Here is a 26,440-nt window from a genome sequence, read left to right as displayed (position 1 = left end):
TATTAACTATGCATGTTCTGGACAGACAGGGCAGAAACATGACCTCCACATTAGCGCTGTCATATTATGTATATAATACAGTTATTTATATATTACGTCTGTTACTACAATATTCAAATTAGTATACCATGCTAATTAGAATGACACTCCTCCTAAAAAGTATCTACCTTGTATGTCGTTTTCAACGAGTGTGTTAATATGTAGTTAAGGTCATAAAATCAAGTTTAAAGTCTGGTCAAATCCCCATCGTAAACAATGGCGTGGTAATTCTTCTGCAGCCAGAGGTGGAGGGATTCAAGGGAAATAGCACCTTCTAGGACATTGATAACTGCAGCGTGTTAATTGTGTCTATAGTACCTGGCCTGCTGGATATGTACCGGTGTATGACTGTATATGTGTTAGCATAAATCCTTGACAAGTTTTTCTTTAGCCTAATTGTTTGAGTTTCATCACCCTCCTTGAACCCCCTCCACTTCTCTTTCTCTCTTCCTGAATATAACAAAAACAACAGAGCTAGCAAAATATAAATAATAATTTTGCCCACTGCATTGATTCTGATTCTCTTCAGATTTAAATGAACTTGCTGCTTGCTTTAAAGTCTTAATCTAATGGTTAAGTACAGTAACTGGTTGAATCTATGAATCATAATGGTACCACTGAGATGACACAAACTGTGGGGTAAAAGCAGTGTTTCTCAAACCTTGTTCATGTCAATGACCTTCAGCAATATAAGACCACAGACCCATGTAATGTTATCTCTGGGTCATCAAATTCTCAGCGTTAATTCAACTCCCGACAGTGTCTAATGGAACCAAATGGACCATTTAGACACTGTCGGGAGTTACAGACGCGTACGTGCATGCATGTACGCGTGTGTGCGCTTGCGCGTGTCTAACTATCTAACTTTATATGCCCCGCGGGTGTGAGTGTCATGATCAAAGGACAGCAGGTACTAATCCGACCAATCAGATTAGGCTAAAAGTGCCGACCGCATGCTAAACTTGTCACCGTGAGAGTGACCTCGCCGTGTCCAACATGGCCATTAACTGTCCGTCTTTGTGAATAAATAACGAGCTCATTATCACCTCTGGCTTTGGACGACAGACGTTCGCTCTCGGTTACCGTCCCGGGGCCCGGCTGGCTGTTGACCTCCAGTACACTGGCACCACCAACCAATGTCTCCCGTTGCCCAAGGTTACGTAACCAAGGGCAACCGCCAGTGTTTATTACATACCCCATAATAGCATCATTTAGTCGGAAAGACGAGGAGAAAAAGAAAATAAGTTACGTTTGTCGACTCATCAAAAACATAATAATAATAATTTATTCTCCCACTCCTATGGGGTATTTTGGTCACTGCACATTTTCACACGTGTGAAATCTGTGCTCTGCATTTACCCATGGCATGTGTGGAGGCATAGGGAACACAACGTAGGCACGTTTCTATGTGAGGTTGTGTGTGTGGGAGGTGAAAATGCTCAGTTTTTTTTTCCTTTCTTTCTTTCTTTCATTCTTTCTTTCTTTCTTTACAATTTCAGGGCGTGAGGGCCACGCCCACAACGTGTCAACACCCCCAAACTTCTCCGCGCGTCCGAAATAAATACCCGTCTCTCATTGGACATGAAAGGAATTACCAAGGCGTCTGAAACAACCTTTACTAGACTGTGGTTGTACTGGTCAGTTCAGTTGGCAGGTTTGGATGCAGTGTCTGTGTGAATGTGAAGTTGCTGGAACAGAGCACCGTCTAGTGTTAGGGGTTAAATGTCTTACACTTCTACAGAGAGAGAGAGAGAGAGAGAGAGAGAGAGAAAGAGAGAGAGAGAGAGAGACACAGAGACAGACAGAGAGACAGCTATAGGGAGAGGGAAGGGTGCATTCATTCCTCCAGAGTTTTATAAAGAACATCGTTTCCTCACCACACACCGCTCTCTCAACGAACTCTCGGTACCACTCCTGCCCCTGTTGTTCTCTCCTCTCCTCTCATCTCTCACGCACGCACACACACACCCCTCTCTCTCTTTCTTATAAATAATATCTGTTAAAGGTCCACAGGAACTCTCTGTCTGACCTGAGGTTTTTAAGGACATTATTTTTTATTCCGCAGCAGGTTTGCTGAGCAGACACACTGTGTGTTGTTTACTGTTCTCCGTTTCTTAATGCTCTGCCTTTCTACCAAAAGCACTTTACAATGTGCACTACTGTACGTTCACACACACACACACACACACACACACACACACACACACACACACACACACACACACACACACACACACACACACACACACACACACACACACACACACACACACACACACACACACACACACACACACACACACACACACACACACACACACACAGCAATAGGAACGTTTCTTTACTATTCATTGTTTGTTCAGGGTTCATGGGTTTTTAAGATAGCTGTATTGTTACATCTTTAAGGGATAGTTCACCCTCAAAATTACTTTTTTTCCATCGATTGCTCACTCCATGGAGACTTAAATTCATGGATATATTTGTGTCACATTCCTAAGCCAGTCATTTGATGACCAGTGGTTACCTCTGGAGACAGGAACCTCTACATGGTCAATTATAAAGGGCACTCAGAACAATAACTAATAACTATATAGTTCGAAAACGAACGAATAGTTCATTATAGGCTACTTCCCTTGTACAGAAACTATTTAATACAACACTTTGGCAGCACTGACCTTCGTCAGGTATCTGAGTCAAGCTGATTCGAGAGTTATTAAAAACTGTTTTTATTGGTTTTTATCAGCCATATTAATGTTGAAAAGCAATATGCCACACAAGGTTGTGGTTTATAATGCCTCGCTGCACTGAACGAAATGTGCTGTAAGTGAAGACGAAGTGAAATAAGTGAAGTGTGCAGAAGTCTGGACCTCTGGAAGGACATCTTTTGTTACTACATCTTTTAGGGTGAAAGAGTCAAATTAGTTTATCCTGGTTGGCTGGTTCTCCTCAGAAGTGTGAAGTTGGGAGGGTGTAAAACTCCCGAAGTTGTGCAAAAGAGTCAAGGCTGGTTCTCCTCAGACGCTAATAAAAACAAGCAATAGTGAATACTTAGAAAGAAAAAGAAAAAATTATAATAATAGTAATAATAATAATAATAATAATAGATATCCACTGTTTATTTACTGTTTTCTTTTTTTCTTTTTGCGGCTTACGCCTTTCATTGTTTTTTTTGTTGAAGGGACAGACAGGAAACGGGAGAGAGATGGGGGAAGACATGCAGTAAAGGCCGTGTCGGGCTCGGGAGTCGAACCCGCGGCACACTGCGTCGGGTGCCCAGACGGTTACGCCACCCCCTTGGCCGTTTATTTACTGTTAACTGTAACATACAGTAATGTTGTGTAGGAAGCAAGCTGTTTTGTTATCTCTGCCAAACTGAAGCCAAGGTGTTTTCACACTGAAGGCGAGGTATTTATCATTTTTAGTTCCAACTTAAGCTGGCAGGGAACAAGCTACCCAATTCACAAAACATAACAAAAGCATGGTTGCTCAGCCTACCTGAGGAGGAATGGAGAGACCAGAACATTAACACAGCAGGTCTCTTATAGGCAATTCACACTGAGACGGACTGAATCCGTTTCATTCGAACCGTTTCCGAATACGGTTGCCTGGTCCCCGATGGCCATGATTCACATTGCCCGAGATTCAACAGCTCACCGGGTAGTCGGGTACACTTGCATAACACACTTTAATCCTCCAGATGGCGGTGTGCTTGATGGCTGGCACGCCCCGGACACTGACCATCAACTCTGCGACATTGTCTCAAATAAATCCAGACACACATTGCATTGCCTCTTTGCCGTTATACTACTTCACTGTCAGCCTGCCTGCTATTCACTGTGTCAGTCAGTTCTGTGCTCCAGTGTCGTGTTTGATATTAGTTTGCTAATATAAGCACTGCGGTGCTGCGCGTATAAGCAGATTCAACAGGAGACGTGCGGCGTTGAGAAATGCGCTGGTGTTACGCGTCGTGCAGCGGCTGTGTGTTTTTTTTGTTGACGCTTGGCTCGTCGACTAGAGATTATGTCACGTTCATAAAAAAAAACAGTCCACTTCCTTCTTTAGGTACATGTGCATTCACATTGGAACGATCCGTATCTGAATACACTTCAACGGTCCAGAGACCCGCCCCCCATGCGGTCCCGGGGACGGTTGGGCGATCCGCTCCCGGGAACGGTACGCATCAGTCACACTAACCACAACATCTTCGAAGTGGTCCCGAGTGCGCACCCGGGACCATAGTGTGAATTGCCCCTTATAGTGTTTGGGGAGGACACTGGCCAGGTGTCTCCCCTTCTGAAGATTGCCAGCTCCGCCCTCCCAATCCAGCACTGCACATTCATACTTGGACTACAAGAGGATAAGTTCTATAAAAAGTGGGAAAAGTGGGATCTCTTCCCTAACGATAATACAAGAGGATTTCAATTAATGTATTTTGTAATATGAAAAATGCAGCCTTGTCTTTTGTTTTTTTGTTCCTTTTTTCTCGTAATGTTTGTTTTGTTGTCTCAGTTTTTTCTTCAATAAGAATTAAGTGAAAAAAAGCAAGAAAAGAAAAGCATGCCTGACACAGAACAGCATACAGTACACATTCCTTAAAGGTACAGGGGCCGTCACACTTGTCTGTTTGCTTTTTCAGTCCCGGGATGATTTAGCAAACTGCTGGAACTGTGCAGTGCCAAATATCTTGTGCACACTGCCAGTTTGGTCACACTAGAGTCCGGTCGGTGCGGCAGCTGTCTATCAACAATGTTGTCCGAGTGCCCACTTGATACTGCTTGTGATACGTACCATACCATATAGGGAGATCATCTGATCAGTCTGTCGGTGTCCCTTTTATGGAATTCTGTGTCCAAATAGGCCAGTCTATGACGTCATATTATGGACATCAGCATATTCCATATGGGATTTGGGGTTCGGATGTGATTAGTGATTTTGTATCACATCCACGGACATTTCCCACAAAAATAGGGTTATGAGATTTCATGCAAAGATACTTAAATATAAATAAATAAAGATACAAAACCATCACATTATCTTTCTCTATTACCTATTACCTCTACTGCCTGAAAAGCTATACCTCCACATGTACAAAGGACTTTTATGTGACACCACCACCACCACCCATAGCTGGAGCATGGAATGGTTGGTGAGTTCATAGAGTTCACCTTCATGAGGTATACGGCCACAGGGCAGGAGGGATTATTGTAATAACCTCGAAGCGAGAGAGAGCTGAGTTGGCCCTGAGTTGGACACAGGGCCAAGGTCTGGAGATTGAATCAGACATGAAAGAGATGGAAGAGGAGGACTGTAACAGTACATCTTTATCACAAAGACGAAGCTAAATCAAGGATTTTAGCAGACACAGAGGACAGAAGTGGACTTCTTAACACAGCGGACATCCAGGGGAGAGTAACGTGGACATCTTCAGTGGGTATACCAGTTGTCAGTGTGTAGACAGTGCATGTAAACAGTGGGGAGTCCATGGGGACACAATCTTACAAGATCTAAAAAATACCTGGACAAAGGTATTTTATAAGAACCATCCCATCTAAAGTGAAGATGGTGGCAGCAGCCAAATCCATTCAAATGAATAAATGATACACTCCAAAGTGTTTGACCTAAATGCAGTCTATTCAAGGGGCGTCAGAGTGAGTAGTGACCGTGATGACATTGTGGAGGATGCCCTCGCCTATGAACTAACTTAACTGCCATGTTCACTGAGATGGAATCCAAAATGAGTGACTACTTTAGACTAGGGGGTTGCGAGTGCGAGTGCATGTGTGTGCATATTTTAGTTTTTCAACACACAACAGCCCAACAACTTGAAGACAACTACGTTTAGATCATGACAGCAGACAGTTTCAGCAGGCTTAAAGGAGGATGAAAGACTTAGAATAAAAGTATTCTCACTTTAGGTACTCAGCGCATGCGCACAATTATTATCCAAATAGACATCACATGGCTTTGTCACAGTGCTATATTATATATGCTCTGTGACAGGGTAATTAATCACCTAATGCACCTTAATTTTTGACCCGAGATCAGGTTCTAAAAATGTCTTCTACATCCTGACAGTTTTCTGAAAAAGCTATGTTTCTATGTCAGTCGTTCTTTGATTTTTCAAAAATAGCAGACCTATAGCGCACTATGAGCTTGTAGATCTGCTATTTTTCAATAGCTAAAGCATAACATAATGCCAACGCCAAAAGGGGTTCACGCCCAAAATGGGTTTATATAAATGAAATGTTACCTTCTCGGGTTGTGATAACCCTCGTGAGGTCATGTTATTGTTATGTATGTCCAATGAGTTAACCGTGAGTTAACCGTGAGTCAGTGAGGTTTTCAGGGGACTCAAAAGAGCAAAAAGTATGCATACTAGTGTAGATATAATGCCACAGAGAGATAGATTGAGAACATAATTTGCATCCTTGCGTGCTCTGAGTGCACTGAACTTGGAGTGGAGTTGCTAATGTAAACAGGAAATGTACCGGATCCAGTGCCGACATGGAATTTGGGTCAAAATATAATATTATTATTATTATTATTATATATATTAATGCACAATGCATTTATATAGCGCATTTAACCAAGGCACTTAACAGTTAAGCGCCTTTGATAAATGCGCCATTATATAAATGCACTATTTACTATTAGTGGTCGTGTGGGGAGTGTTATTCACTCTCCATGCCAGGATAGTTTTTCTCTGCATTGACTCACATTCTTGTCAACTAATCCAAAGCGAACCCAGCCTTGACGCCACCTGACTCAAGAACACTTTCTGCTTCCAAACCACAAAAGGCACTGAATGGATTTGTTTCACTTTCACCGTCAACTTCCTGGATGAGGGAACAGAAAGAGGAGAGGAGGGGGTAGGGAGGGGGGGGGGAGGAGATAAAAGGAGAGGAGAAGTGGAGAGGAGGAGGATTCTGCAGCGGTACAGAATAGATTCACCAAAAGCAGAAGGGTGGATAATTTAAATGAAAAGAAGACAAGAATGACAAATGAAGAGAGAGTGCGTGGGTGTGGCTTGGGGGGGGGGGGGGGTGTTCAGAGTGGGGGGGTGGGTGGGGAGGGGGTAAAAGCTGGAGCCGCGTGGAGAATCCATTTACGACACAAACCTCATCCTACTGAGAGCTCTAATGGGGCCACACACTGTATGAGTCACCCAGAGAGAGAGAGAGAGAGAGAGAGAGAGAGAGAGAGAGAGAGAGAGAGAGAGAGAGAGAGAGAGAGAGAGAGAGAGAGAGAGAGAGAGAGAGAGAGAGAGAGAGAGAGAGAGAGGAGAGAGAGAGAGAGAGGGAGAGAGGGAGAGAGGGAGAGAGGGAGAGAGGGAGAGAGAGAGAGAGAGAGAGAGAGAGAGAGAGAGAGAGATAGATAAAACCATGTCAGTGTGAACTGTGAAGTACTTTGGTTACTCTACAACTCTCATTTCTTGTATCGCTGCTCTTTATCTTTATCTCTCTGCCTCTGTCTCTCTCTCTTTATCTCTCTGCCTCTCTGTCTCTCTCTCTTTATCTCTCTGCCTCTCTGTCTCTCTCTCTTTATCTCTCTGCCTCTCTGTCTCTGTCTCTTTATCTCTCTGCCTCTCTGTCTCTCTCTCTCTTTATCTCTCTGCCTCTCTGTCTCTGTCTCTTTCTCTTTCTCTTTATCTCTCTGCCTCTCTGTCTCTCTCTCTTTATCTCTCTGCCTCTCTGTCTCTGTCTCTTTCTCTTTCTCTTTCTCTTTATCTCTCTGCCTCTCTGTCTCTCTCTCTTTATCTCTCTGCCTCTCTGTCTCTCTCTCTTTCTCTTTATCTCTCTGCCTCTTTATCTTTATCTCTCTGCCTCTCTGTCTCTTTCTCTTTCTCACTTTATCTTTATCTCTCTGCCTCTCTGTCTCTTTCTCTTTATCTCTCTGCCTCTCTGTCTCTCTCTCTTTTAAATCTGTCCTCACAAAGTTCAGATGTTTAACTGCTTCATGATCTGACAATAAATTATCCAGACACTCTGCCAGCGTCGTCAGAAAACATCCTCCGCAAAACAACACTCAACCACTTCGACACTACAGCCCCTAATCGGGGGAACGTTTGCCGAAAAAAGCAGATCTACAAGCTCACACGACACATCGTATTTTTGCTGAGAGATTTTGTGTAGAGGGAAAAAAGAGAGGAGCAACTACGAACAAACAAAGCAAATGCATGGCCAACAGCGCACACACGCACGCACGCACGCATGCACGCACGCACGCAGGCACACACACACACACACACACACACGCAAGTGCGTGAATAGCGCATGCACGCACGCACTAGATTTCTTTCGGATTAATTTACTACTACTATAGTGATCCTACCAGACCACAGGATGTAAATGTTTCAATAGAAGAGCAGTGGAGACCAAATACAACCACTGCAGTTGTATTATTGATATTGTATTAACATACCCAGGTTTCATAAAAAATAGCTTTAAAAGGTGTGAAATGAAAAATACGTTTTTCACACTTTTAGACCATTGGACGCCAAAAAAGTCAAAAGTCCACACATTTTGTTGTTTTGTATTACTTCTGAAATGACTAAGGAAAACATACTGCGTGATGACGTGTAGAGCTACATACACATCAATACAAGCCAATAAAATGAAGCTTACCCGGCCCGTTTGATTCCCATTGCTCCAAACACAGGTGCTTTTGATTAAAGAACTACGCCATTTCATTCAAGATGACATCCAGACAGTGTATTACTCGTTTTAAACGTAATCATCACGCTAAAATATGTATATAGGTTGTGTATAGGTTAGGAAAAAAAAACCTGGCTTTGCTGCCGTCTCTCCGTCACTTTGTTTACAAACGACACTGCATGTGAGACGGACTTACAGTACGTCCCATAGGCTGGGGGGATGCGACACTCACCCCGGACAGCACCTCATACTGCCGGCCTATAGATGACAGTGTTACTCACCCCAGCGTTGTCATGGTGACGATGGTGTACCAGAAGGAGGCAGGGATGGAGGTGAAGGAGGAGCCCTTGGTGCCCTTCTCGGCGTAGAACATGACGGTGGCGAAGATGATGATGGCCATGGTGAGCGAGAAGAGCAGGAAGCCCAGCTCCGAGGCGCAGCTCTTCAGCGTGTAGCCCAGGATGCGCAGGCCCGCCGAGTGCCGCGAGAACTTGAAGATGCGGAACACGCGGAAGACGCGCAGCGTCACGAAGGCGCCGCTCACGTCCTCGTTCTCCGGCATCACCAGGCCGATGTAGTACGGCAGGATGGCCACCACGTCGATCACCGACATGACCGAGCGCATGAACTTGGAGCGGCTGGGCGCGGCGAACAGGCGCGCCAGGTACTCGAAGGTGAAGATGAGCACGCACGCCGTGTCCATGCAGAAGAAGGCCAGGCCGAACTTCTCGCCGCACGGCAGGTCGCGCACGCTGCCCTTGAGCGGCCGGCACGGCACCGTCTCCACCACGTTGGCGATGACCGACACAGCGATGAAGAAGCCGGTGACGTAGTAGAAGACCAGCGCCATGGTGGAGGTGTGCGGGTTTTCGAAGGCGCGCCACAGCTTCTCCCGCGAGGAGGAGTCCGGAGGGAGGGGCGCGTCCGTCGCCGCGCCCGCCTCAGTGTCCTCCGCCAAGCGCTCCTGGTTTTCCTGCTTCCTGTCACGGTATTCCTCCACGGAGAGAGAGAGAGAGAGAGAGATGATTAAAGGTGTTTTGTTAATGGAATACTTCATTAACGAGTGTTTAACGAGTGCTTCAACAGTACAGATGAGCGCATGCAGGATCCACATCCACTCATCCAATCACACACTAATTTCATTCTCAGACGGCTCTATTTAATCTGGTTTGCACTGATCATTCCTGCTGGCTTAGCTACTATCTTGCTGCTGCTGCGGGAACCCCTGTTGGTGTTTCAAGCATTATGTTATACTTTAGCTATTGAAAAATAGAAGATCTACAAGCTGACGAGCTTGTAGGTCTGCTATTTTTGAAAGATCGTGAAAATGTGGTGCAAATCTTTGAATATATACAGTATTTCACATTTTTAACTAAAATATTGGCTTCTGAGGGGTTTCTGGAACTACATATTTTGAGATGGGGGTCCGTGGCCCAATAGAGATAATTCTGGGGGTCCTTGACATGAAAAAGGTTGAGCTGCACCACTGACATAGAAACATGGGGTTTTCAGAAATGTTAGGATTTAGAAGTATTTTTTTTTTAATCGACCTAAGTCCAAAATGGGTTAAACACTACTGCTCAAACCGTCCACCACCCCAGCCACCACCTGTTGCTTTGGATCTGTTGTTTACGTACGAGGGATTCGGAGTCCCTATGGTTGGGAGATCAGATGCGCCGTTATATCAGAGTACATAAAAGCAGATCCAATTCATCGCCAAACCGTAATAAATATATTGCCCATTTTATATTCAATAAAAACATATTCTACCCATTCATGAGTTGTCCTGACTGAAGTAGTACAGTCAAAGGTTATGCTAAAGAGATGACACAAAAAGCCAGGGATTGTTTCTATTGTGGCCCATGCGTGGTGTAAGTGAAACGTTTTGTTCAGTAACAGGGGTAACCCCGTCTTCCCCAGTTCTCTAATAAACATTTTCAGGCGAGTTGCAAATCTAATTTAATCAGGCGAGAGAGCCTAATGATAATGTTTCACTTTGTGTTCCAGTTCTGCTCATTTACTGGCATTTGTTTCATCACTTCCAATTGCACTTGTTTACAATATCCTGTGTGCTGTGTTGAGTTCTCTCTCCCGATTGGATGAAATTATCATCGTGGTCTGACAATGCATTTTGTGTTTTCTGCAGAGACAAAAAAAGAAAAAAGTAGTGATCCACCGAATATTCGGCCACAGAAGATATTCGGCAGAAAATGTCAAAAAAGAAAATCGGCCTATTCGGTCTCGGCCCGAATAGGCAGAAAATATATCACTGAATAGTGTATGCAATTAATGCATTCAAAGGAGCTGAATCAATGTTTTATGGACCCATAATAGTGATAAATATTTAAGTTAAGTTTTGCCACAACCATATATTTTGCCATAAATCAGGTAGCTTTAAGGTACGGCCATGACAGCAATGGTAGGAAAAAAGATATATAATATTAATCATATTCGGATATTCAGAACTTGGTTTTCGGCCAACTGTTTCCTATATTCGGTATTCGGTTTCGGCCAAGAATTTCCCTTTCGGTGCATCCCTAAAAAAAGCAATCATTGTTAAAGGGATTGTGATTAAAACAAAAGGTGTTCAATTGCACTAAAAAAAAAACTGAACTTTGAACATTCAGTAGATTTTCTGTGGTCTGGTGTTTTCTGGCTCAAACAAGTGCTGATTTTCCTGCTGACTGTGATGTCACAGCCTGCAAATCCCATATATGACAATGGGATTTGCCACTGTTTTGCCTGTTTTCATTGCAGCTCAAAAAGGCTTCACAGACACAGAAAGAAATCCCAGACCACAGAAAATCTACTGAATGTTCAAAGTTCAGGTTTTTGGGGGTATAATTGAGGTCATAAAACCTAAAAGAAAAACGAAAATTTTAAATAAATGAAAATTAATGTCATGATGAAACCTTTACTGGAATACAGAACTATATATTTTAGTGATGTTTTTTTAGAGATTTCTTTATTGTTTTTATGTTGTATTTTTTTTCCTGTGCAACTGCTGCAGAAACAATTGCCTCTCTGGGGGATCACATAAAGTTCTACCGTACCTTATTCATGAGTTTAATTATAATGTTATGATATACTTTATGACCCCCTGGAGGAGCATTGTCCTCTGCATTTGACCCATTCTAACTACTGTAGATAGGGCTCACTGCAGCCAGTGTTGATATTTGATTTATATGTCATAGTCTGTTGAATAGAAATAACGGTAGTGGGTCGCACACACTGACCAAGACTTCAGTTCAAATTGTTTATTTCACATTTGTACAGGGACAAACGTTTGGGCTATCCAGCCACACTGATGAAGGCTGGATAGCCCAAACGTTTGTCCCCGTTCAAATATGAAATCTTGGTGTCTTGGTGTGTGCGACCCACTACCGTTATTTTGATATGTTTTGAACGGGTGGCGCACCTATATAGTCAGAGCGCGGTGGTCACATGAAGAGTAATAGTCTGTTGAATAAAATTCCATTTCGTTTTATTCATATTTTACTCATCTGAAATGTTTTAGTTTTAGTCTAGTTTTAGTCGACTAAAAATGTATTTTGGTGGGCCTTGATGGTGTCGTAATAATGGCTGATTTTACACTTGTTTGCAGGCTGAAAATAACGCATTGCAGCGTGACATAATATGCATAATCTTGCTACCCTAATTGAAAGGCGTTTATATGTCCGCCTTCTCCTACCCAACCACTCTGTTTGCACACATCTCTCCAAGCACAACACCTACTGCATACCAAAGGAAACACAACGAAATACAAAGCAGTACCTTGCATCCGTACAATTTGCATTTCTATGAAACCGCACAATATATCATAATCTTATCAATTAAGTAACTCATAAATAATCTGTCTCAGAGAGTGATGTTGTGGAGTAAGTTATTGAAGTGAACCCTTCCCTAATGACCTCTGACCTAGGCAGCCAAAGAATAGTTGTCATGTGTCATTGTCAATAACAATAGCGGATGTGTGTAAAACATGTTTAGGCCTATGAATAGAATCATGGCCTGCATATATGTATAGGGAAGGTTTATAGCATAGTTTGTTTTTATTGATGACCCCTGCAGAACACATAATAAAGGCCCCGGCAAGCTTCGACCCCAATCGAATTCAAGACATTATTGCGGTCGAGGCAACTGTGCTAAAGCACTGCTCCACCTGCTCCGTCTCATGTGGAGGTGTTTATCACACTGTCAGCGCTGGTGTGTGGACATGCATGTCTGCTATACGATTACAAAATGACATTGGCCCGGTTTCTTAAGAGAATATGTATGCCCATTGTCCCTGCCGGACAATGTGTTGATTCTTTGGGGTGAACTGTTCCTTTAACACGATGACAGAATTTATTTACTTGTGAACTTGACACTCCCGGAGCTAAAGATAGACGGATGGATGAATGGAGAGGAGGAGGCGAGAATCACCAGAGGAATGAGTCATTATGAGATATAAGACACCATATCAATAATAAAAAATAAACTAAAGCGCACCGAAATTAATGAGAAAAAGACAGAGAGCAGCTTTAATGTGTACTGAACTGGAAGTTTCGCAATCTGGGTTTATTAATCATTTCTCCACAGGAGTCTATATTGATTCCTCCCAGAGACCCAGTACCGCTCCGGCTTTAAGAAAGTTATTATTTTAAGACCATTTTTGCGATTATATTGTCAAGTTAATGTGATTTGCTCTCTATATAGGTTTAACCCATTTTGGGCGGGCCGGGAACCTCTTTTGGTGTTAGCATTATGTTATGCTCTATAGATCTACAAGCTCATAGCGAGCTTGTAGGTCTGCTATTTTTGAAAAATCGAAGAACGACTGACACATAGCTTTTTCAGAAAACTGTCATTTTCAAACAGACATTTTTAGAATCTGATCTCAGGTCAAAATTGGTTAAATGCTAAAACAAAACCTCTACATAAAGAGCAAAACATTACTTCCACGTTGGGCCGGGTGGGAACCGCCTGGAGACACAAACAACCTGAAAAGGGAGTATCTCTCCAGTCGTCTGTGGATGTTAATAATACCATGGCACACGGTGTTATGTGAGCTGAGGTTCTTCTAGCCCTTCCTGGACCTTCCAACAGATATAAATAACCACACACACATCATTAATTCATAGTAATGTACTAGTCTCTCTCAACACAGACACGTTGTCTGTCTCCCCCAATATGCAGATGCTTCCGCTCGACCCATCTGTACCTCAGGAGCTCTGAGAAATGAGTAGGAAATGAAGCCGACGCCACGTCTTTTCACCTCTCATCACCTCCGTTCCGCCTGGTCAGTCAGTCCGCCGTAGTCTAACCCACCTCTTCAGACTCCACCATGGCCCCTAGCACTTGCCCTAGCCTAGCCCCTTAGATAGCATTTTATTTTTATGTCGACTTAGATAGTATTTTAGATAGACTTATAGCTTGTTACGTAGACAGCACTAGAATTGCATTTTATGTAGTCATAGCACTTTATAGTACACATGTATATTGTATAATATATAATATAGTATAGTATGTACATAGATACTCCACTGTTACGTTATTAGCTTATACACGATTCATGATAACTACTTTTTATATATGTGATGTATGACATGCTTTTGTTTTTGCTTAAATGTAAGTCGCTCTGGATCAAGAGCGTCTGCTAAATGCCTAAATTGTAAATTGTAAATTGTCCTAAAGTATCCAACCTAGTGGAGGTCCAAAGCTAGCCCGCTTTGGAGAGATGGAGATTCAAAAAGGATATTTTTTATATCTCAGATAGGTTACGTGTTAAGTGTTCACCATGGCCCAGACCGGCCTAGCAGTCGATCCAGGCAACTAGGCTCCTAATGCAGCCTGACAGCCCAGGCATTTGTGGGTTCGAGTCCCATTCCTCCCACTTATACGTATATCAATGAAGGTAAAAAGACCCCAAAAATATACTTAAAGGACAACTTTAGTTTCATGTTTTAGGTTGTTATGAGAGAAAGTAAAAGTTAAGTGTTCTTTTTATTTTTTATTTGCTGCTTTCTTTCGTTTTAGGGATTTTAGCTGTTTTTGACAGGGGGGGGCGGGGGCATTCGAGCATGGGGCTAAATATGTATTTCTTTACAAAATGTTAAAGCGATTTCTTTTTTTATTATTTACTATAGACCCCAAGAAATTACATCTGGCCACAAAAGATCACGGGATCTACTGAATGTGTCAAACTGACATATTGAGCCTATGAGACACAGTGTGGCTGCCCCCCAGTAGGCCTCCTTCATATTCAGTAGATCCTGTGATCTTTTGTGGCCAGATGTAATTTCTTGGGGTCTAGTAGGACTATAGTAAAGAATAAAAAAATAAATTGCTAGAAAGTTTTGTAAAGAAATACATATTTAGCCCCATGCTCGAATGCCCCTGCCTCCCTGTCAAAAACAGCTAAAATCCCTAAAACTAAAGAAAGCAGAAAATGAAAGAAAAAATAACACTTTCTCTCATAACAACCTAAAACATGAACCTTGGTTGAAAAAAACTAAAGTTATCCTTTAAAAAAAAGATATTTAAACCACATGAACCCTAAGGTCCCTAATCCCTATTCTGGGGGCAACAATATCCAGACTAAGTGTCCGGCTGACCTCGGTCATCTATAAGCATATGCGGTTCAAGTGATTAAAATTAAAATACATTTCCGTGGCACACGCCTACCATAAATAAGATCTCATAAATGAAAGCCTGACAGCGAGCCCCGGGTTCGACTGCCCTTCCAGGACAAAGAGCAGATGTCGGTGTCCTCTTCTCAGCTTTCACTGTGCGCAATTACAGCCCTAATTCATGCGCTAATTTATACATCGTCGCGTAACGAGCGACAACGGACCTTCAAGGTTAACAAGTTAGCTGGAAGATAAATGCCCTCGCAGGCAAAGTGACACCACCGTGTATGAGACACGTGAGCACTTTAGTTAGATCAAGTGGTTCCCAAACTTTTTAGCCCGTGACCCAAAAGAGACATCTGATGTCTCCCCCCGGCACCCACACTGGTAAAGATTGTAGAGCAGATTGTAGATCGGCTATTTTCACTACTTCTTAAACATTTGTTATATAATTTATTTAATTCATGAAAATAATAGCTTTTTTGGGAATGCTTTTTGAAAAACCCACCTTTTCAGACTCCATCATGGCCCATAGCACTTACCTTACCCCCTTAGATAGCATTTGATACAGACTTATAGCATGTTATGTAGACAGCACTATAATTGCATTGTATGTAGCCATAGCACGTCATAGTACATATGTATAGCATAGTATAGTATATATGAAAACGGTAAAAAGGTTAAAAAAAACAAAAAAAAAACAATAGACACATTAAAAAGAGGCAAGGCCTTATTAAAAGAACATTAAGAAGGTAAAAGGAGCAGACAACATTGTCAGCACTTTTTCCTGCCAATGTTGTCTGCTCCTTTTACCTTCTTAATGTTCTTTTAATAAGGCCTTGCCTCTTTTTAATGTGTCTATTGTTTTTAAATGTGAAGCACCATGAGCCATGGAGAACGGTATTTTGCTCCCCTGTATGCCCAGTGTATATTTGTGGAAGTAACAATAAATCTGATTGATTGATTGATTGATTGATGTATAGTTTATATGCATAGTTTCATTATATAGATATTCCACTGTTACGTTCTTAGTCTACGCATGTTTTATGATAAATGCTTTTTATGTGATTTTATGTGATGTATGCTTTTTTGTTCTTGCTTAATGTAAATCGCTCTGGATTAAGAGCGTCTGCTAAATGCCTAAATTGTAAAATTGTATTGTAAAAGTATTAATAATTCAAAACAAAATGTATGGGAAACAAAAAAAATAAAGGGACCCATACAAATTGGTCCACGACCCAACCTTGGGTCCCCGAGTCAGGGTTTGGGAACCAGTGCTTTGTGATGCCTACCTCCATGCAGCAGTGCTTTGTGATGCCTACCTCAATGCAGCAGTGCTTTCTGATGCCTACCTCCATGCAGCAGTGCTTTGTGATGCCTACCTCCGTGCAGCAGTGCTTTGTGATGCCTACCTCCATGCAGCAGTGCTTTCTGATGCCTACCTCCATGCAGCAGTGCTTTGTGATGCCTACCTCCATGCAGCAGTGCTTTGTGATGCCTACCTCCATGCAGCAGTGCTTTGTGATGCCTACCTCCATGCAGCAGTGCTTTGTGATGCCTACCTCCATGCAGCAGTGCTTTGTGATGCCTACCTCCATGCAGCAGTGCTTTGTGATGCCTACCTCCATGCAGCAGTGCTTTGTGATGCCTACCTCCATGCAGCAGTGCTTTGTGATGCCTACCTCCATGCAGCAGTCGCCGATGATCTCGGGCACGATGCCGTAGAAGGCCAGCTCCTCGTCGAAGGCCTGAATGCACTCGTGCCGCGGGTAGTGCAGCTTGCCCGTCCGGTAGAAGTTGAGGATGTGGCGGAACATCTCGGGGTCCCGGTCGAAGAAGTACTCCTGCGTGTCCTCGTTGTAGAAGAACTCCTTCTCCGAGGAGCCCAGCAGAGTGTCCGGGTAGCGGTCCAATGTGTTCTTCCACGTCTGAGAGGACACAACGTTACTGGTACAGGTACACTGAGGACACAACGTTACTGGTACAAGTACACTGAGGGGACACAACGTTACTGGTACAAGTACACTGAGGGGACACAACGTTACTGGTACAAGTACACTGAGGACACAACGTTACTGGTACAGGTACACTGAGGACACAACGTTACTGGTACAAGTACACTGAGGGGACACAACGTTACTGGTACAAGTACACTGAGGACACAACGTTACTGGTACAAGTACACTGAGGACACAACGTTACTGGTACAAGTACACTCAGGACACAACGTTACTGGTACAAGTACACTGAGGACACAACGTTACTGGTACAAGTACACTGAGGACACAACGTTACTGGTACAAGTACACTGAGGACACAACGTTACTGGTACAGGTACACTGAGGGGACACAACGTTACTGGTACAGGTACACTGAGGACACAACGTTACTGGTACAGGTACACTGAGGACACAACGTTACTGGTACAAGTACACTGAGGACACAACGTTACTGGTACAGTACACTGAGGACACAACGTTACTGGTACAGGTACACTGAGGACACAACGTTACTGGTACAAGTACACTGAGGGGACACAACGTTACTGGTACAAGTACACTGAGGGGACACAACGTTACTGGTACAAGTACACTGAGGACACAACGTTACTGGTACAGGTACACTGAGGACACAACGTTACTGGTACAAGTACACTGAGGGGACACAACGTTACTGGTACAAGTACACTGAGGACACAACGTTACTGGTACAAGTACACTGAGGACACAACGTTACTGGTACAAGTACACTGAGGACACAACGTTACTGGTACAAGTACACTGAGGACACAACGTTACTGGTACAAGTACACTGAGGACACAACGTTACTGGTACAAGTACACTGAGGACACAACGTTACTGGTACAGGTACACTGAGGGGACACAACGTTACTGGTACAGGTACACTGAGGACACAACGTTACTGGTACAGGTACACTGAGGACACAACGTTACTGGTACAAGTACACTGAGGACACAACGTTACTGGTACAAGTACACTGAGGACACAACGTTACTGGTACAGGTACACTGAGGACACAACGTTACTGGTACAGGTACACTGAGGACACAACGTTACTGGTACAAGTACACTGAGGACACAACGTTACTGGTACAGTACACTGAGGACACAACGTTACTGGTACAGGTACACTGAGGACACAACGTTACTGGTACAAGTACACTGAGGGGACACAACGTTACTGGTACAAGTACACTGAGGGGACACAACGTTACTGGTACAAGTACACTGAGGACACAACGTTACTGGTACAGGTACACTGAGGACACAACGTTACTGGTACAAGTACACTGAGGGGACACAACGTTACTGGTACAAGTACACTGAGGACACAACGTTACTGGTACAAGTACACTGAGGACACAACGTTACTGGTACAAGTACACTGAGGACACAACGTTACTGGTACAAGTACACTGAGGGGACACAACGTTACTGGTACAGGTACACTGAGGACACAACGTTACTGGTACAGGTACACTGAGGACACAACGTTACTGGTACAGTACACTGAGGACACAACGTTACTGGTACAGGTACACTGAGGACACAACGTTACTGGTACAAGTACACTGAGGACACAACGTTACTGGTACAAGTACACTGAGGACACAACGTTACTGGTACAAGTACACTGAGGACACAACGTTACTGGTACAGGTACACTGAGGACACAACGTTACTGGTACAAGTACACTGAGGACACAACGTTACTGGTACAAGTACACTGAGGGGACACAACGTTACTGATACAAGTACACTGAGGACACAACGTTACTGGTACAAGTACACTGAGGACACAACGTTACTGGTACAGGTACACTGAGGGGACACAACGTTACTGGTACAAGTACACTGAGAGGACACAACGTTACTGGTACAAGTACACTGAGGACACAACGTTACTGGTACAAGTACACTGAGGACACAACGTTACTGGTACAAGTACACTGAGGGGACACAACGTTACTGGTACAGGTACACTGAGGACACAACGTTACTGGTACAGGTACACTGAGGGGACACAACGTTACTGGTACAAGTATACTGAGGGGACACAACGTTACTGGTACAAGTACACTGAGGGGACACAACGTTACTGGTACAAGTATACTGAGGGGACACAACGTTACTGGTACAAGTACACTGAGGACACAACGTTACTGGTACAAGTACACTGAGGGGACACAACGTTACTGGTACAAGTATACTGAGGGGACACAACGTTACTGGTACAAGTACACTGAGGGGACACAACGTTACTGGTACAAGTATACTGAGGGGACACAACGTTACTGGTACAAGTACACTGAGGACACAACGTTACTGGTACAAGTACACTGAGGACACAACGTTACTGGTACAGGTACACTGAGGACACAACGTTACTGGTACAAGTACACTGAGGACACAACGTTACTGGTACAAGTACACTGAGGGGACACAACGTTACTGGTACAAGTACACTGAGGGGACACAACGTTACTGGTACAGGTACACTGAGGGGACACAACGTTACTGGTACAAGTACACTGAGGGGACACAACGTTACTGGTACAAGTACACTGAGGGGACACAACGTTAGTGGTACAAGTACACTGAGGGGACACAACGTTACTGGTACAAGTACACTGAGGGGACACAACGTTACTGGTACAAGTACACTGAGGACACAACGTTACTGGTACAAGTACACTGAGGGGACACAACGTTACTGGTACAAGTACACTGAGGACACAACGTTACTGGTACAAGTACACTGAGGACACAACGTTACTGGTACAGGTACACTGAGGACACAACGTTACTGGTACAAGTACACTGAGGACACAACGTTACTGGTACAGGTACACTGAGGGGACACAACGTTACTGGTACAAGTACACTGAGGGGACACAACGTTACTGGTACAGGTACACTGAGGGGACACAACGTTACTGGTACAAGTACACTGAGGGGACACAACGTTACTGGTACAGGTACACTGAGGGGACACAACGTTACTGGTACAAGTACACTGAGGGGACACAACGTTACTGGTACAAGTACACTGAGGGGACACAACGTTACTGGTACAAGTACACTGAGGGGACACAACGTTACTGGTACAAGTACACTGAGGGGACACAACGTTACTGGTACAAGTACACTGAGGACACAACGTTACTGGTACAAGTACACTGAGGACACAACGTTACTGGTACAGGTACACTGAGGGGACACAACGTTACTGGTACAAGTACACTGAGAGGACACAACGTTACTGGTACAAGTACACTGAGGACACAACGTTACTGGTACAAGTACACTGAGGACACAACGTTACTGGTACAAGTACACTGAGGGGACACAACGTTACTGGTACAGGTACACTGAGGACACAACGTTACTGGTACAAGTACACTGAGGGGACACAACGTTACTGGTACAGGTACACTGAGGACACAACGTTACTGGTACAAGTACACTGAGGGGACACAACGTTACTGGTACAAGTACACTGAGGGGACACAACGTTACTGGTACAAGTACACTGAGGGGACACAACATTACTGGTACACGTATACTGAGGACACAACGTTACTGGTACAAGTACACTGCTGGTACAGAGTACTACCACCAGAACTACTGGTGGTACTACTAATAGTACTAATATTAATACTACTACTACTACTACAGTGTTAAGTTCGTATACAAAAACTATGACTATCACTGACAGAAACTAAATATGTGTTTCCAAGATTTACAAATGTGTTTACAAGATTTGCAAATGTTTTTCTATGATTTGCAAATGTTTTTCCATGATTTACAAATGTATTTCGTATTTTTTACAAAACATATATAGATTTGTGTGTGCGTTTATCCTAAAATGCCATTTGTAAATCCTCAATTCTGCGTGTGAATTGTAAATCTGCATTTGGCATTCCTTTTTCCTGTTGAATCATTTTGAGACTAACGTCACGCTTTTTTATGATATTTTCACAAATGTATTGTCCTATCCACAAAAAAAATTGTAACTTGTAAGTTGGCATTTAAATACATTTTTACAAATATATGACAATTTAAAATAAAAAATAAAGTATTTATACTTGCAGGCGCATTTATCATAAAATATCATTTGTAAATCATCAACTCTGTGTGTCAGAGTTGATGATTTGTGGATTTTCTCAAAGCATTTGTGAAACCTTGGCTGCCTCGTTGCTAGGCTGCCTCTAAGCCAATGGGATACTTACCATAAATCACATAGTCTGAAGTCTTCAGACTATGGGATTTATGGCAGTCCAAGTTCCAGTAGATGAGTTAGATGCTCATTCATTATTGAGATCCTTGGTCGTCCAGTTCCCCACTGTATTTCAAGTTGGACTGGTGTTGGAGGATGTTGTTGATACTCTCTCATGGTCTAAACTGCAGTGTGCACAATTGTGTTAATGCCTCTCTAACCTCCTGGGACACCGGAACATTCCGTGACACAATATCAATAAAAACTATCTCCTGTGCACATGCAAATTCCAGGTAGTCCACATCCAGGGGTGCTTACTGGAGAGAATGTGACACCCTGTCATACAGTCTTTCCAAGACCTGATGTCTAAGCAATTCCTACAATGCAAAAATAATAGGACAAATTTGGTGAGAGGAGCCAGGCTTTTACAATAAGGTCATAAGTGTCAGTATAATATTATGACGTCAGTATCACAGTCAGTGACATGTCAGTGTCATATCACAGTCAGTATCATGTCATCACGGTCAGTATCACAGTCAGTGACATGTAATCACGGTCAGTATCACAGTCAGTGACATGTCAGTGTCATATCACAGTCAGTATCATGACATCACGGTCAGTATCACATCAGTATCGTGATAAGTATCTGGAAACAAGTCCACAGCAAAAGGATTTCAGTTCAACCACTTTAACCCCCTATGTACAAGCTCACTATTGCTATGCCACAAGTTGTGAGCTTGCAGATCTGCTATTTTCAGAAACATTTAGATAAAAACATTTGGAGGATTTCTTTCCCCTCAAACTAACTTTATTATAAATCTTGAAACGGGGGTCCCACTCCCTTTCACAAAATACTTTCAGGTGGGGCCCGGGGGTCTGTGGCCAAATGCATAGCCTAACTATTAATTTACTGGTACAAGTACACTGAGGGGACACAACGTTACTGGTACAAGTATACTGAGGACACAACGTTACTGGAACAAGTACACTGAGGACACAACGTTACTGGAACAAGTACACTGAGGACACAACGTTACTGGTACAAGTACACTGAGGACACAACGTTACTGGAACAAGTACACTGCTGGTACAGAGTACTACCACCAGGTGGTAGTACTACCGGTAATAGTACTAATAGTAATAGTACTACTACTACAGTGTTAAGTTCGCATACTAAAACTATGACTATCACTGACAGAAACTAAATAAAAATATTGACAATTTTGTCAACAAATGAAAACTAGACTGAAACATTAAGGAGGGACTAGTGGAGAGATCCAGTATAACTAAAAGACACGTTGTGAGCAATGTCAGATGATTCTGAAGAGTATGCAAAAATAATTCCAATTGTATTGCAAATAATTGCGATCAGAGTATGTAATAACGTTGACAGGCCTAATGAAAGATCATGGCCGACCCCTCCCACCCTGGCCACGGCCACCTCACCCTGCTCCCCTCTGGGAGACGGTTGTGGCTGCCGAAGGCTACAAAAGTCCGCCACAGACTGAGCATTTTCCCCTCAGCCGCCAGGCTGCTAAATGACTCTGGTTTCCCTCCCACCCCCGCCCCCTAGGGAGTGTCACCGGACATGTTTTGCACTATGTTCCATAAACTCTGCACTTTATATTCATACTTCCTGCACGGTGTTGTATTTGTGTTGTTGTTATCTTTGTTATATGTGAAAAAGGAAAAAGAAATGCACACACGCAATGTCAAAGCAAATTCCTATGTGTTTTACACTATGGCAAATAAAGGTATCTGAATCTGAATCTGAATAACACAGTAAACGTGTCTCACCTGGAATTTGAGTCCACTGACGTTGACAAACAGGATCTCGTCGGACCGCGAGGTTTTGTCGACGGGAGGTTTGGGCATAATCTTCTTGGCGAGCGGCAACCAGCCCACGGCAGCCGCGCGGGCGAACGGCAGCCATGTCGCAACGCCTGCCGCCATTTTTGCTCCAAACGACCACTTCCACTACGTTTTACCAAAGGTCAAAGGTCCCTACTATAGGATGTATAGTTCACATCAGACCGCGGAGCGGAAGAGAACGAGCATTCTGGGAGATGAACTTTGAACTCAAAGAAGAGAAGCTTGGTGCAGGCTGGTGGTCCACTCATGAGTTCAGTGCCTTGCTCAACAGCACAGTGGGCCGATTAGCGTCTCATTGAGGGGTGAGTGGATGGTCCTATTCCATCCACTCACGTTTCATCTGGTGGTGTTGGCGAGACAGGGCGGCTGACGGGGGGACATCTTGGAGGAGAGAGACCCCAGGAGGGGGAGACGGAGGTGAGACAGGGCTGGGGAGGAGAGACCCCAGGAGAGGGAGACAGAGGTGAGACAGGGCTGGGGAGGAGGAGGGGGAGGCTGGCTGGAGATGAAGATCATGCCATGAAAACACTGGAAACAGAACCTCTGTCCCATGCAGGACCCTGAAGGTGCAGAGAAGGTGGAAATTAATCCTTATGGACAGTGTTGGTTTTCTCTCCTGTTGCAGACCAAAGAATGTCTCTCTCTCTCTTCTCCGTCTTCACACACACAGGACAAGAGACACAGTCTCATTCCTGTAAAAGAAAAAAATATGAATTCCAGAGAGGACTGAGTTAAATTATTCTATCTGACTTTCAGTTTATGAACATCTCTCTCTCGCTCTCACTCTCCCTCTCTCTCTCTCTCTGAAGACCCTCTCCCTCTCCCTCTCCCCCTCTCTCTCTCTCTGAAGACAGATTGTTGAAGCACGGCATGCTTTTCAAATTCTTATTAAAATGTGATGATGGTCCCCGAAGTTGCAAGATAGACAGAATGTCCGCTCTCCCTCTCTCTCTCTGTGTGTGTTGTCGTGCAGATTACAGATGTTTCACGTTTGTTTTGCTTTCGTTTGCTTTTTTTCCCTTCCTCCCACGCCCCCTATATTCTTCTGCTCTGTGAATGTTCGTTACCTAGATTAGAATGTCCACACGCCCGGAAACGCTCCACACCCACCCAGGAGAGTCCGCCCCCTCTCCTGGTGGTACCGCTGTTGGACAGGTGGACGGCTGGACGCTTTGAGACAGGCGGCCTGGTACCTTCTCACGAGCTTCTCACGAGTCTTCCTGCGGACATCCTGTCAAACACAAACATACACACACGGTCAGAGAGGAGGAGAGGAGAAGAGGAGAGGAGGAGAGGAAAGGTCAATCCCTCCTGCCCTGCCCGCCACCCACGCTCAACACCTTCCTCCTCCAGCCTTCGGCCATGACCCGGACATTGATCGAGTTTCTGCCGCGTTCAAATTCGTAATCTGTTTCTCCGGAAGCCCAGAGAGAGAGAGAGAGAGAGGATAGAGAGAGACAGAGAGAGAGAGAGAGAGAGAGAGAGAGAGGATAGAGAGAGAGAGGAGGCTCCCTGTGGTGCGGTTTTCATTATTAGCAGTGTCACGTTTCAGATCCTATAATGCAGTATAGACTTAACGCCCGTCTCACCACCAGCTGTGTTATTTCAATGCTGCGTTTCAATGTGTGTGTCAACGTTTTCGACGTGTTTCAATCAGTGCGGCAAGAAGAGGCAGAGCCAGTGAAAAGCCCAGTCGAGAAAAGTTCAATTTACTTACACAAAGCGCTTCACAATGGGCATCACACTTACACAAAGCGCTTCACAATGGGCATCACACTTACACAAAGCGCTTCACAATGTGCATCACAGTCACACACGCATGCACACACACACATGCACCAACCTGCTAATCGGGAGCACACTCGACACCACCAAAGCTGTACTACTCTGTATTGGAAGTAGGAACTTCATGGCCTATTTCATATACTTACAAATGTATAAATAGTACTACAAAACAAGCTGCCGGAGACGAGCACTATGTCTGCTTTGTAATTCTCCTCCCCGTCTGTAGCTCACAGACGGGGAGAAGTACAAAGCAGCTACAGTGCTGCAGGTCCAGCTGCTGGTTTGATCTCACTCGACCATAAATGGTTTATTTACAGGACGTGTGAATGTCCACACGCTGCAGAAATTAGCTCGCAGCTAGCAGTCATGTTGGAAAGAAATTGGGACCACACTTTGACACCAATGGGAACTAAATGGGGTCAGTTGTTCAAATTCAAACACCGGACCTCTTGCAGTGATTTGAAAAACACAGAGCTAATAGAGCCCATGTGGCTGCCTGCCTACTTGCTCAGGGGAGAAATCAATATTTCTTTGCTTGTGAGGACAGCAGCGTTTACATTAAGGAGGACTCTTAACTTTAAACCCCCGTCCTAGGGATGTCCCGATCACGTTGTTTTGCTCCTGATCCGATTCCGATCAATTGATTTTGAGACATACCGATACCGATCTTTCCCGATCCACTCTTTATATTTTTATATAACTTGCCATATCACAATAGCAAATATACTAATGTATGTCACTCTAGTGTAGTCTGTTGTGTTGCCTTTCAATTATTGAAAGGCAAAATGTGACTATACTTTTATTAGAATTACTGTCATTGTTGTCTCCACCAGCCGAAGGCATGGGGAGAGCACTCCGTCCGTCCGTCCGTGTGTCCGTGTGTCCGTCCGTCCGTCCGTGACCAGCTAATCTCAGCCACCGTTAACCCGGTCGATGCCAAATTTTGCACACACACTCCCTGGATGCCAACCATGAACCTCTGCCCCAAACTTTCCAGAACGGCCTGTTATAGCGCCACCAGGAGGCCGCTTTGTGCAAAACAGGTTTTTGCACAGTACACCTACAGATTTTGTCCAAACATCACGCAAATTGGTACACAGACTCTCTAGAGCCATTCAACCAAACCGCTCTTTCAGATTTCTCAGACTCCATCCTGATTGGTTAAGATTGGCTTCCAAAATTCACAGGAGTGCTCAGTTTCAAACAAAATGCTGCAAATCATGAACACATCGCGTGA

At 43.9% G+C, this 26,440-nt stretch overlaps 1 protein-coding gene across 1 annotated transcript in view; it reads right to left on the bottom strand.

Annotated features, from left to right (window-relative positions):
- Positions 1 to 23,499, bottom strand: part of kcnd1 (potassium voltage-gated channel, Shal-related subfamily, member 1) — a gene marked incomplete at both ends in the record, with an annotated part of 57,185 nt that extends 33,686 nt beyond the window's left edge. The window contains 3 exons of the mRNA XM_083769969.1: positions 8,975 to 9,687; positions 16,987 to 17,232; positions 23,344 to 23,499. Coding sequence (XP_083626095.1) covers positions 8,975 to 9,687; positions 16,987 to 17,232; positions 23,344 to 23,499 — 1,115 coding nt within the window. The remainder of the gene's footprint in view (positions 1 to 8,974; positions 9,688 to 16,986; positions 17,233 to 23,343) is intronic.
- Positions 23,500 to 26,440: the final 2,941 nt, after the last annotated feature.

The sequence above is a fragment of the Protomyctophum parallelum genome, assembly GCF_964188405.1.
Source record: "Protomyctophum parallelum genome assembly, chromosome: 7".
Lineage (NCBI taxonomy): Eukaryota > Metazoa > Chordata > Actinopteri > Myctophiformes > Myctophidae > Protomyctophum > Protomyctophum parallelum.
This window is presented reverse-complemented; position numbering and strand designations above follow the sequence as displayed.